Source organism: Saccopteryx bilineata, chromosome 6 (assembly GCF_036850765.1).
Source record: "Saccopteryx bilineata isolate mSacBil1 chromosome 6, mSacBil1_pri_phased_curated, whole genome shotgun sequence".
Lineage (NCBI taxonomy): Eukaryota > Metazoa > Chordata > Mammalia > Chiroptera > Emballonuridae > Saccopteryx > Saccopteryx bilineata.
In genome coordinates, this window is record NC_089495.1 from 92128634 (window position 1) to 92143250 (window position 14617).

At 37.9% G+C, this 14617-nt stretch overlaps 1 protein-coding gene across 2 annotated transcripts in view; it reads left to right on the plus strand.

Moving 5' to 3' along the window:
- The window catches only part of DIAPH3 (diaphanous related formin 3), a 522381-nt gene that overhangs the window by 35047 nt on the left and 472717 nt on the right, over positions 1-14617 (plus strand). For both annotated transcript variants that reach the window (XM_066236696.1, XM_066236697.1), the window contains one exon: positions 13753-13920. In XM_066236696.1, coding sequence (XP_066092793.1) covers positions 13753-13920 — 168 coding nt within the window. The remainder of the gene's footprint in view (positions 1-13752; positions 13921-14617) is intronic.

Genomic DNA, 14617 nt, shown 5'->3' on the forward strand with positions numbered 1-14617 from the left:
ATCAGAATTTAATTCCATAGGGCACTGTTTGGTTAAAAGAATGAAGTAGTACTATAGTATTGAGATCTCTAGGCGGAATTAATATATTTTAAACACTGTTCATTTTATAAATATCTGAGCATTCACTACGTATAAAGTATAGGCCAAGGAGCTAATGTAATATAAAGCTGAAAAAAAAATAGTTTACACCCTCCGTTGATATATAGCTGGGTTGAAAAGAAAGCTTTCCTTGTAGAGATAAAAAAGGTTGGGAGGAAGACAGTGAGGGGAGACAAGTTCGTAAAGGCAAGCTGGACGAAACTGAATGTGGACACCACAGTGCTGCATCTCCCTCTCAATGTGACTGAGTGTTTCTGCTGTCTCGGGGTTCTGTTTGCCTTGCTTTTTTTCTCCCTTGTTGCTCACAACCGTAGTTGGAAGTACAGTGGTCTTACTGAGAATCTCTTTTTCTTTCCCTCTGACTTTAACGTTGCTACTGTGATCCTTCGTTTGGCCTGCCAGCAGCGGTTTTCAAACTTTGACTAGGAGCCGCAGTAAGAAATACATTTTTCTTTGCATCCCAGCATGCACACCTAGAAAATTGTCTCAGTTGAAACAGGAGTTTAAGAAATAGTATTTAATGTTTCTAAGCATAATAAACTCAGATCCTTTCCTTTCTAATCTTTTCCATTCCTCTCTACTCCTCTCCATTCCATTAAAAAAAAAAGTGGTCCATTCCACCCCACTGATTTTATGACCCACAGATGGCTCACAACGATAGGTAGAAAAACAGAGGTTGGCCTTGTAGCACCCAGAGGAGGTTCTGAGTTCTGGTAGTTTGTCTTGCAAGAAACTTTTTCTTACCTATTTTGTTGAATTATGAGTTGTTTATTATTCTTTAAATGTGGGACCTGTGTTACTCTCTCCCTTTTCCAATCCTGATATTGATAATTTGTGCCTATTTTTTTTTCTCCTGATTAGGTTGACTAGAGGTTTGTCAATTTTATTGATCTTTTGAAAGAACTAGCTTTTCAGTAATTTTCTTTATAGTTTTATTTACTTATTTATTGCGTTTTTCTTGCTTTATTCTGTTTCTGGTTTCTTTTTTTTTTTTTGTATTTTTCTGAAGCTGGAAACGGGGAGAGACAGACAGACTCCCACATGCTCCCGACCGGGATCCACCCAGCACACCCACCAGGGGCTATGCTCTGCCCCCCCCCCCCCCGGGGGGCGATGCTCTGCCCCTCCGGGGCATCACTCTGCCGCTACCAGAGCCACTCTAGCGCCTGGGGCAGAGGCCAAGGAGCCATCCCCAGCGCCCGGGTCATCCTTGCTCCAATGGAGCCTTGGCTGCGGGAGGGGAAGAGAGAGACAGAGAGGAAGGGGGGGGTGGAGAAGCAAATGGGCGTTTCTCCTATGTGCCTTGGCCGGGAATTGAACCCGGGTACCCCGCACGCCAGGCCGACGCTCTACTGCTGAGCCAACCGGCCAGGGCCTGTTTCTGGTTTCTTAAGGTGGATGCCTACATAATTGATTTGAGACTTTGGTCTTCTAATGTAGGAATGTTATGCTAATATTTTCCTCGGAGAACTACTGCATCATTTTCTTTTTTTTTTTTTAAACCAGGTTTATTTATTTATTTATTTATTTATTTTTATTCATTATAGAGAGGGGAGAGAGAGAGAGAGAGAGAAGGGGGGAGGAGCAGGAAGCATCAACTCCCATATGTGCTTTGACCAGGCAAGCCCAGGGTTTTGAACCAGCAACCTCAGCGTTTCCAGGTTGACGCTTTATCCACTGCGCCACCACAGGTCAGGCTGCATCATTTTCTGAATGTTCAAAATATTTTCTAATTTCCTGTTGATTTATTTTTCTTTGACTCATTGGTTATTTAGGTATATATTGTTTATTTTTCAAATATTTGAGGAATTTCCTGATATGTCTGTTACTGATTTGTAATTTAATTCCCTTATGACCAGTGATCATAGTATGTGATCTCAGTCCTTTTCAGTTTTGAATCTTGCCTTCTGAGAGTGTGGTCTATCTTGGTGAAAGTTCCATGAGCAGTTTTTGTTAAGGCTGGTCTCGCTGTAGTAAATAGGTCAAGTTGGTTGGTGTTGCTGTTCACATCTTCTCTATTTCTGATTTTCTGCCTGCATGTTCTGACATTTATTGAAAGAGAAGTGTTGAAGTCTCCAAATATAATTTAGAATTTTAGGATTTTTCTTTGACTTCTATCAGTTTTTGCTTAATTTTTTTGAAGCTTTCCAATCAAATATATATGCATTTAGGATCGTTATGAATCCTTTATTGTTACGAATGACTGTTTTTATCCTCGGTGATACTTATTACCTTTTGGTCTGGAAATTGACTGAATTTCTCTGCTCTGCTTGTTCCGACTGTCTTCCTCTTGGACAAATGAAGATTTCTTTGTTCTGTGATAACAGACTATTGGTTTCATACCCCTCTGACCTTTCCTTTTCTGTTCCTCCCTCTTGTGTTTTTCCTTGGCCTATCTGAAACTGTTGTGATTTCTCAGGTTTTTGTCCTGAAGCCACTGCTCTCCTCTGTTTATAGTGCTTGATCTGAGTGACCACCTTTGTCTCTGTCTCCGTCTATGACCTTTTGCTCAAGTTGAGACAATAATGCCCGGGCCTGCTGAGTTCCTTCACATGGGGGTCTCATCTGAACGCGGAACTCTACCTGCCCCCAATCAGACCCTTCCCTTTGCTCTTACATTTGTTTTTCGTCCTAGATTCTCCTAGGTAGCTTCACTCTTATGATGTTTCTTTCTTAGTATTTCTTGGATTTATTTTCTTCTCTGAATTCCTTCTATTAGAGCACTAGATTTCTTATTATCTCTTGCCAGAACTCACAATTTCCTGTTGCTCTCTAAAAAAGCCCACCTCCTGCACAGCAATGAGAGTGAGCTGTCTAAATTGCATCTCTGACCATAGTTTATTTGAAACTGCTTCATTGCACCTGTTACCTATAGAGGAAGCCCAAGTGCTTCAACATGGCATGAAAGGCCCCTACGGTAGGACCCTACTTCTCTAACTTGGTCCACATTTCTCAGTCAACATGCAGGAACTGTCCAGGGAATAGAAAGATGTGAGATAAGTTGTTAGAGAATTTACTTAGAGAATGTAAAAACATAGCCTCCAATTGGAAGCAGGTGTGTGAAGTGATATAAGGACCATGTAATTTTTAGCTGTGTGCTAAGTAGTGTTCTACATGCTAGCTTGGTAAGTACATTTATTTTTCGAGCAAACTCAGACAGAGGTCTGAGTAGGTATTATTATTATTCCCATTTTTAAAGATGGAGAAACTGAGGCAGGAGAGAGGTTAAGTAACTTGTTTAAAGTTACACGGGGCAGCCAGGAAACCAGCAGACTGGCTCCAGAGAATGCAATCTTTAACAAGAGAGTTAGTTATATTGCCACTTAAGTGCTGTCCCTTTCTCTACTGCAAGGGACAGTGTAACTCATTATATATCATTATTTTCTTTCCTTCCCTCCACCCCCTTAAAGCCATCTATGTGAGGCTTCTGACCTTTAAACTGACAAGGAAAAATTTATATTATAGCCATTGGTCTCAAACCTGAGAGCCCTGGCCGATCACTCAGTTGGTTGGAGCAGCGTTTCAAAGCGCAGAGGTTGCTGGTTCTGTCCCTGGTCAGGGCGCATACAGGAACAGATCGATGTTCCTGTCTCTCTCTCTCTCTTTCTCTCTGGCTAAAATCAAATAAAGTTAAAAAATTAAAACTAAAACCTAAGAGAGTTATAATTGTAAAGAGATTTTATTTGATTTATTTTTTTTTTTTTTACAGAGTCAGAGAGTCAGAGAGAGGGATAGATAGGGACAGACAGGAACGGGGAGAGATGAGAAGCATCAATCAGTTTCTTTGTTGCGACACTCTAGTTGTTCATTGATTGCTTTATCATACGAAGAAGTTTTCTATGATAAGAAATGAGCTATTTTAATTATTTCTAGTGACCAAAAGTGAGAAAGATTTATCCTAAAGGAATAGTGATGTATGTGACTGAGATGGCAACAGGTAAAGGAAATGAGATGTTTTAAATTGCAAGGATATAGAAAGCCTGGATGTTGACCACTTCACAGATCTAGCAACTGCAGTTGCTTCCGGGTAAGAGTACAGGCTTTCTTGGTTCCCTTGAAGTTCCCCATGAGGAATGGAGTCCGGAGCCATGGAGGATGTCCCCTGGTCTGGTGTGGGTTCTGATGGTGCTTTTAGAAGCTTTCACTGTTCTCCATGGGCCTTCTGATTCACTCAATATAATGAAGTTACCAGAAAACTCCAGCACATCATCCCTGGGTGTTTTCTGTGAGATTGGTTCACTCAAAAATGAGTTCTCCAGATGAATGTGCCCAACATGACTGGGTTTTGGCTACTTGTAGACTGTTCCTGTACCTAGATGTGATACGTCTTGTGGGATGTATACTAAACTAGACATCATAGAAGTATAAAGAAAAAGTAGAATGATTTCAATGAAAGAAAATGGTTTCTATTGTATGAACATGTACCTAACTTTCAAGTGAGTTCATAAGACATAAATTATTAGCTTAAAAAAGAAGCTCAACTAAAAGTAATTATTTAAAATAATATCTTATTGGCCTGGTAGGATATAAAGCTTTTAATTATAATTTAAGTTTTTTTATTTTTATTTTTAAGCTTACTATGTGTTCATTGGTAAATGAAAAACAATATTTTTTACAATTTTTTTGTAATGCTGTATATTCAAAATACATACTTTTTTCTGTGTTGAGTAGAAACACCCCCATGGACTGAGGTAGCTGAGCTGTGTGGTAAAACACATCAAAACAAGTTCTGTAGAATTTAAACTACTCACTGAGTCAGGTAGGCCTTTCTGAGCCCATTCATATGAGTTAATTAGAGCTTCCTGTACTTAGAGTTTCAGTAGTAACACTTAAGTACTATCTTAGGATCTTTAAATATTTATGAAATAGTTTAGAGAACTCCTCAAATCAATACAAACTTGGGAATAGAGCAAGAGCTCTCAGCATTGAATATACTAGGATGTAGTAGGGTGTGCACACTTGTCTATTCATCCTTTTATTCATTCATTCATTAAACATTTATTGAGTGACTGGTACTAATATAGGAATACAGTGATGAATAAGACTGTCTCGTCCTTCTGGGAAGCAGATATGTACACAGTCACTATATGTTTGAGAACAGTGTGATAGGGGCTGAAACAGTACTATATAAAGTTCAGTGCAAGTCTTAAGGTCGACTTGAACTTGGGGAATACTACACAGAGAAGGTGACTTCAGCTGAGCTTTGTAGGACAAGTTGGGATCCAGGCTGACAGGAGTAGTAGTAACTTTTTCTCTAATAATTGTATTTCTTGGATGTCAACTGAATGGATTTCTAGTGGCAGTGTCAGGTTGGCAAGTAGAAAGCATTTGCTCATGTCTTTGGATAATTTTCATAAATGGGTACTATTGATCTGTCTTTTAAAGATCAAGTGTAGTAGTTGTTTACAGAGCTAATTTGTGTTCGGTTTTAGGTATAGAGTACTATAATATTTGAGTATATGCAATTATCATTATACTTTGAGTAGATGTGTGTAGATCTACTCAAAGAACTTAAATGTTTTTTGAATATTAAATTCTGTCAAAATGATTTTGTGCTTTCCCTTGAATGGATGTTTTCCTTACTCACTTCCTCTGTGGTATTACAGTACAGAAGTTTGTGTCTGTTTTTAGTGTAGCAGGCTGCTCTTTAATCAGTGTTTGCAGCGTCTTGGTCTTCTTATTGAATATATAAAAGGCATAACCTGACATTCTTTCTGATTTTGTTGAAAAGCTTTTAGAAGGCAAGAAACAGGCTTGTGTCCCAGTGATGGAAAATAGCAAGCTATTCATTAGTTTACTCACTGAACAAATAATAGAAGACACACTACATACTTAGGACCATGCTAAATTCTAGGGGTAGTCTAGTGACTAAAATAACAATTTCTGTTCTTAAGGACTTATACCCTCATTGAGTATATATATATCTTAGATACGAGGCAGTTTCAGAATAGTGTACATACTGTTCTGTAAGCAAGCCAGCACTAGGTCTGCAGGATCTAACTCAGTCTTGAGTCAGGAAGGCTCCTACATGCGATGTAGCTCAAACTGAGAGCTGGAGATTGAATTGAAATTCTCCAGATTCAGTGGTTGGGATATGAATTGTGGCTGTGGATAGGTCCTAGGCACAAGAAACAGCATTGGCACTTTTAGGAGAACTAGGTCACTCCTTACATCTAGATCAGTGAGTGAAGAGGTTGTCTGGAGAGGAATAGGGTTCTGATTAAGAGGGACCTTTGTGCCATGGTAAAATATTTGAACGTCATTCTCTGAGTAATGGAGATACAAAGGTTGAAGGATTTTAAGCATAGGAATGTGGCACACGATTGGATTTGCATTTTAGTAAGATCTAAATCATGCCAGTATAGAGAACAGCTCCAGGGAAGGAAGGGCAGTGAAGACAGGTAATTTAGAAGGCTGTAGCAGTTGTCCAAGTGGCCTGAACTAGGGTAGTGGCAGTAGGGACAGAGAAGAAATTAAGATACAGTCCACATGGTTTGATGATTTATCTTTCTTTATTAATTTTCATTAGTCATTAGAATTCGGCTCACTTTTCTGCTGACTTGAGTCAATATCAGAGGTCATAATTAATCTGTTTCCTGGGCTAGCACCTAAGGCTTCTCTCTCTCTGCAGGTCCCTTTTCTTCTAATCTGACATCTCTCAACTCCTTCCGGCCTCCCAAGCCCTCCTACTTTGCCCTTTGTATCTCAAAGCCAGTCTTTGAATGTTTGCTTTCCTTCTTACTCTACTGAAATCTACTATAGATGTTCTTTGAAGGCTTTACTTTCCTGGTATCTTCTTCCTTCAAAAGCCTCCAGCTCTTTTTAAGCATTTTTGTGCATTTCCTAGTTGGTCTCAACTGTAGGTTTTCTCGTCCCTCCCACTGATTCATGGATGGCATTAGAACTTGAGCTACTTTCTTCTTTTCCACCACTATTTGTTACTGTTCCATATCTACCTACCAGGGGTTCTTAACCTCGGGTTCATAGACCACCAAAGGGTGACGACCAAAGAGCTTGTGGTAGAATTTATAGTTTTCTTGAACTTGAACCGGAAGAGATTAAAATTTTATTTTCATTAACCTTTAAGTGAATTTTAGTATTTTTTAAAAATTATGAATAAAGATCCTCTCCCACACACACAGTAGGCTTTGGCTTGTGACTTGATCACCACAATAATCAGTGATATTTTAAAAACATATTGTAGTTATTGAAGGTATTTCAAAATATGGTTTATAGTCAACACTGTTGAAATTAGATTTGGTTAGTTCTTGTTATATAATACATTCATGAAGATGGGGACATATTACTATATTACGATTATTAATATTTTCATAACCGCATTTTATTTTGTTTTCGTTGTAACTGAATATATTTTAAACATTTGTAAGTTTTCTAAGAGGGTCCCTGTATTAGTCATTGGTTGTTATGTAGTAAATTTGCCCCAAACTCAGTGGATTAAAGCAGTAATAAACACAACATTTCAGATTCTTGGGTCAAAAATTTGGAAGCATCCTCGGGATGGTTCTGGTTTGTGGTCTTTGTGAGATTGTGATGAAAATATTGGCTCAGGCAACAGCTGTGTGAAACCTGGACAGAGCAGGAGAGCCTCTCTCTGGGGAGGCTCGCGTCTGACCAGCCAGCTTGTGGCAGGTGCTCGCCTCAGTGTCCCGGTGTGATATGTCTGCTGGCTGCCCCTTACCAGTTAAAGAACACATGTTGCACGTCGTAAATTGCTTTCAAGCAATTGACATTTTATTTTACTCATTTTTTTTCTAAATTTTATTTATATTATATTTTAATTTAAAAAATTTCAATTACAGTTTACATTCAATATTATTTTGTATTAGTTTCAGGTGTACAGGATAGTGGTTAGACAACCATATACTTTATAAAGTGTTCCCCCTAATTTTTCTGTAGTAACCCACAGGCACCATACATAGTTATTATAATATCATTGACTATTTTTCTATGCTGTACTTTCAAAGCATAAAACAGCCCGACCGGACGTGGCGCAGTAAATAGAACGTTGAACTGGGAGGCGGAGGACTCAGGTTCGAGACCCCGGGGTCGCCAGCTTGAGCGCAGGCTCATCTACTTTGAGCAAAAAGCTCACCAGCTTGAACCCAAGGTCGCTGGCTCGAGCAAGGGGTTACTCGGTCTGCTGAAGGCCTGAGGTCAAGGCACATATGAGAAAGCAATCAATGAACAACTAAGGTGTCGCAACGAAAAACTAATGATTGATGCTTCTCATCTCTCTGTTCCTGTCTGTCTGTCCCTGTCTATCCCTCTCTCTGACCGTCTCTGTAAAAAAAAAAAAAAAAAAAAAATAAAAGCATAAAACATTATTTTTCTTATTTACTATTAAAATACTATATGAAATCTAAATGTGAACAGATTATTCTAAGTAGGTTTTTTTTGTGTGTGTGTGTGATAGTTAATTTTCTTTTCAAAGAAGCCTCTGCTACAATGTTTTTTAATAACTTTACCAAAACAAATTTAAAGCTGGAGAAGTCCATTTATAACATTTAAGGATATTGAGGTTAGAATGCAGTAGTGGGTGGGTTGTGGCCACCCCCCAACCCCCCTCCCCCCACACATATAATATCTCTGTAATAATGATGTCAGTAAAGGCCATGAAGGCAGGCATAGTATTTAGCTGGTGACATGTACCATCTTCTGTAATTCTCACTCCGGCCTCACAGGGGTTCCCAGTGTATCCCCTTTCCAAAGCCTCTCTTGAGCCCCAGAATAATCACTGGTTCTTGTTGTTGCTAATTCACATGACTTACGATTTTCTTGGGGGTGTTTACAATATTATCTTTTTTTTTTCAATATTATCTTAATTAGCTCTTTATCATACATTTCCCCCCTCAATTGGTGAGCCTCTATTTGCAGGGAAGGCACTGTATTTTAGGTATTTTATTATCCAGTAAGTACTCATTCATTCATACCTTCAACAAGTATTAACTGACTGCCAGCTCCTGTGCTATGGGCTGACCGCACACCAGTGGCTGTGATAGTTGCCCATTGCTGTGTAAAAAGTTTACCCCAATTACCACAGAATGGAGTGACTGAAAACAGCAGTTATCTCCTGTTGTCTCCATGGATCAGGAGTTTGGTAGGCTTAGCGAGGTGGTCCTGACCTGGGGCTTCCTGAGGTTGCAGTGAAGATGCTGCCGATAACTTTTAAAAAGTATTCTTTGAGAACTGTGCTAGTCATCTGTTGCTATATAATAAATGTAAGTTATCTGAAGGCTCAACTGGGTCTTCCAGCGTGGGAGGCTCAGTGAGTGCTGCAGGAGGCCTCTATGCCTTCAGCTTCTGTAGCTCGGTTCTTGTCCACGTGGGCCTCCCCGTAGGACGCCTCGAGTGTCCTCCCGCCCTGGCAGCTGGCATACCCCAGAGCAGTGGTAAAGAGAGAGTGAGACAAAACCTATAGTGTCTTTTATGATCCACTCCTGGAAATCCCACTCTAATTTCCACAGTATCCTACTGGTTACACAAGTCGAGAGCTGACTGGGGCCGTTTTAGATACTGGCTGCCACCTGACCGAGAAGCTGGCAGTTTGTCTAGCGTGGCACGTACGCGTTAGTGGGCAAGAGTCACCGCTTAGAAGATAAATGAAATAATTACAGGCTTGCATGAGTCACATGGAAAGACATGTAAGGGGAATACACTGTGCTGGGTTAGAGAGCAGGGGGTATGTTGGCACATGTGCGAAGTGAGAGTGGTCCCCTAAGGCATTTCAGGCGTTTTCACCCCAGGCCAAAGGGTCAAAGCAGTTTTTACTGTGAATAACTCATTGTGAATGGAACTATTGTGAAAGGTTTAAGTAGTTTGGTTATGGTAACAGCAAGCAAGTGCTTGGGCAGGATTCAGAACTCAGACTCCAGAATCATGTATTTAATCATAACTGGCTTGTTTAGTAATAAATCTAATTAATAATTAAAAAAGCCATTTAAACTGTTAGGTTTTTTTATTTTAATATTTTTCTTCTGGATTTCATATATACATTCACATAGAATTGATTTTATAGTTACAGTAAACTTTTATTTGCTTAATTCTTTTGGATTGCATGAACATATCTACTTCCTTCTGGGTTCTAAGGAAGTATGTTCATGATCATACATAGTTCTCTAGACTTTTCAAGTTGTAAGATGACTAATAACAATATCTTTGTTTTGTTTTAAATTAAAGATACTTCTCTTAGTATTTAAAATATTGTAAGGGTTAAAAACTGCATTTTCACTGTTACCATGATATGCTACAGCTAAAAATCTAGATAGTTTATAAGAGCTTGTTTTTTGGTTTAATTAATTTTATTTAAACTGTCATTACTGATTATCAGTGTGAGATAATACTCAGTAGGGCGCTCATTTAACTTTCCCTGAAGATAAGTGATACTAATTTATAAAACTCAGTATACCCCAGACACAGCTGTAGCCATATTAATTAAGTGTGGTATACCACCTCCAAATAGCATTATTATAGAATTCCCTCAGTCTTCTGCGTGTTTAACCAAATTCTTCAACAAAGGCAAATTGTTTGTATACTTCATTTACTTGGGCTGTACTTTCAGCTCATCTTTAAGACAAGAATTTTATATAAAACTAAAAACTACAGAAGTACACAAGTTGTAAAAGGCACATACTCCTAGCCAAATTGCCAAATACAAAATAACAACCATTTATAGTCTGTGTGGTCAGAATTTCTATTGTGTTTTTATGTACAAAAGTATTTTAAAAGTTTGCTTTTAAAGGTGCTTTTATGTTCTATTGTGTCTTGCTTACGCAAATTGTATGTGCAGTTCTATGAAAGAAGTAAGTGATTTATTTTTTCATTTATGAGTGAAGACAGTATCATCCCTTTTAAAATAAGAAAAATTTTAAAACATTTAAAATGATTTGATAGTAAAATTTATTTTGCACCTACCTTTGTAATAGTGTCTCGATTATGTGGAGTCTACCTGTAGCGCTCAACAAAGCATCACATACCTGGGAACACTTGTGCTTTAAGCCTGAGGTATTCAACAAATTCAATTTACTGTTCTGGTAGAGGACGAAGGATTGTATTTATTTTTCTCCTATGGCTCCTTCCTTATTTTGTCTTTCATGCCTTCTAATCGGGGGAAAATAGATAAAAGCATTGTAATGAAATTATGGAACACTGATCTTTAGTATGTCCTATTACTATTTGGACCTTTGAAGATTTAGAAGGTAGAAGAGGGATATGCTAATTTTTCCTATCTTGCCTTTAGCTAGCTATGCTAGTGGTAATGTGCGAATTTGTTTTTCCACTTGGATAAAATCCAGCCTTCCCCAGAGTCTAAGTGCTAAGCGTATGAGGGAGGTGCACTAATTCTATTTCCTTATTATTGTATAAATTCTGATACTGTTTATTGATACAAATGCAGTTCTACTAAAAAAATAGGTTGACATAGACATTTTTTCCTTTACACTAACTTATAAGCCAACTACTCTGGAATTTTAATATATAAGTGTGTTTTGAAGCTTGTCTTTTATTATTTAGACATGCAGTTCCTTACTGTAAAGATTACACAAACGCATTTAGCCTGCTGTTGCAGTTCAGGCTCTGAGCACAGTGCCTAACATATGGAAGAGACCCAATAAATATTAGCCACTGTCATTTTTATGACACTTAGAGATTTTTATTTAAGAGAGCTTTTTTTTGTTGTTGTTAAAAACTAAAGATTTATATTACTTTAACCACTGATGGAATTATTAAGCTGTGCAGTCACAAATCAGCTTGTGAATCGCTTAAGCTTACAATTCCCATTCATTGACATGTTTACATTTATAATATTGATGGTATATTAATGATGTTTTGCTTTATGTCATAAGTTTAGAATATTAATCAAGTTACACTTTTGTGGTGTGTGAAAAGGAGCCAGCATAGCTGTTACACTGAGGGGTTGAGATTACTTATATAGAGGTGATGGCCATGAACTGGTAATTCACAAGACAGGTGAGGTAACCTGGGGTACTAATGTACATAGGGACAATAACTTCTGGAAATATAGTCACCCAAAGACACTTTTATGTTTCTGGATTATTCCAATAGAGCATGTTTATCTCAGTGAGTTACATGTCCCTTTTCTTTGCTAGTGTAATACATTGCACATACCTTTTGCTGCATTTTCTATATAGCTATATAATTACCTGTTTATGTGCTTGTCTCCTTCACTTGGTTGCTAGTTATTTATGTCCTAAATAGCTCATTTATCTTTGTATCGCCAATATCAAACAGAATAACCTCTCCCATGCTCTTCATTTCTTTTTGTAAATCTGGGATTCCATTTGGTATAATTTCTCATTGGCCTGAAAAACCTGTTTTGACACTTTTTGTAGTACAAGTCTGCTTGCGATAGATTCTCTCAACGTTTGTGTGTCTGAAAATGTTTTTATTTTGCTTCTATTTATGAAGGGTGTTTTCACTGGGCATGGCATCCCAGAGTGACAGTATTTTTCTTTTGATATGTTAAAGATGCCTTTCCATTGTTTTATACCACCATTATTCTTGTGAGAAAAATTAGCTACCATTTGTATCATTTTTCTCCTGTGTAGATAATGTCTTCATTTCTCTGGCTGCATTTTTCTGGTTTCTCCTTCATTTCTAATTCTCAGCAGTTTGACAAGGAGGTGCCTAGGTGGCTTGGCTTATTTATTTATTTTTATTTATTTTTCCTGGAGTTTGCTGTGCTTGGATCTGTGAACTGATTTTTTTAAGTCAGTTGGAACAATTCATTTCCTGCAGTATGTCTTCTACCATTCTCACCCTCTCTTCTGCTTCTGGACCCCAAATACACTTGTGTTATAATATTTTATATTATATCACAGATCTTGGTTGCTATGTCCTCCCTCCCTCCCTCCCTCCCTCCCTCCTTTTCTCCCTCTTTTCCTCCCTCCTTCCCCACCCTTCCTTTCTATTCTTTTTTCTCTTTGTTTCTGTTTTGATACTTTCCTTGATATGTGTTTAGGCTCACCAATTCTTTCTCAGCATTGTTTAGGTCCTAGGAAGCCCATCTAATTATCTTTCACTTCTGACATTTTTTCATTCGAAAAGACATTGAAAAAAGTTGCCATGACACTGAGTAATAGTTGGATTGCCAACTACTCTGTTTCCCCGAAAATAAGACCTAGTGCAATTTTTTTCAAGCTTAGAAATATAAGGCCTCCCCTGAAAATAACACCAAGCACGTCTTTAGGAGCAAAAATTAATATAAGACACTGTCTTATTTTCGGGGAAACATGGCCTTAAATTACCTAAAATACCTTTGTAAAATGGCTTAGATTGCTAATTTGAAAAGCAAAGGGCACCTGACATTAGAATTTCAATTCTGTGATTTTAGAATTAGACAGAATCTTTTGAGGTTGTCTGTTGTCTGATTTCTCTTCAGCTTTTAGACAAAATGGTTACTCTTACCTTTTTACTAGCCCCCTTCCCATATATATATCTATATATCTAAACATATATCTAAATATATTTAATTTTAAAGATTCCAGTGCTGAATACCTTCTGATGAAATCAAATTATAATGTTATTGACCTTGTTTGTTTATTCATTTTGAGGACTAGATAAATGGTGAGAAGGAAATACTTACATATGTGGTATTTTGTTTTATTTTGTTTGTAGCTGGACAGATTTGCTAGCATAAAAATTCCAGGGAGTAAGAAAGAGAGGCCACCACTTTCTAACCTGAAGACTGCATTTGCAAGCAATGATGGATCTTCAGAGATGACGGAAAACCTTTCAAAGCCAATGTCAGAGAATGAACTCTTAGAACTTTTTGAAAAGATGATGGTAAGAATTTTAGTTCTTATGAAATGTTGTTTGATGTAAAAGCTTTAGCTTTTGGTCATGTTTTAGGAACACTGAATATATTTGGAACATGTGTTCCATAGAGTGGTTTCTGGTGTCATTTAAGATGTCACTTTAGTCATAGCAGCATTAAGATGACAAAAATAAGAGTGAAAGTGAATAAAAATGTCATCAGTTTTTTATTTTGTACAAGATGTATAAAAACATAAATACTCTAAAGTAGCAAATGACACATTCTTGTCTTGAATGGATTCCCTAAGTGGTCTGTGTGTTTGGTTCGGTTGCATTTTAGAATGGCGGTCACAGTGCTCTGCTGTGTGCGTTGTTAAGTATGCTGAATGTTAACTTGACCCATTTTACTTCTTTCTTGGTTCCCAGGTTAACCAAGCTCTCATAGTCCTGCAGTAGTTCTATCTGTAGACACTTGAACTCACTTGTTTTTGGGTGTGCCTATCTGGTAGAGAGGGTGACATCGTTCCTTCCTCATTTGGTTCTAAATGATGGTGCTTCTCTGACAAACACAGCTCCTGGCTTTCGAGCTGGCTACACTGATTTGAACAATACCCCACGTGCATTAAGTACATTCAAACCATTTACTACAATGAATGCTAATTTTATATAAATAGATTATTTTACATACAGACATACAGTGTGTCTGTAAAGTCATGGTGCACTTTTG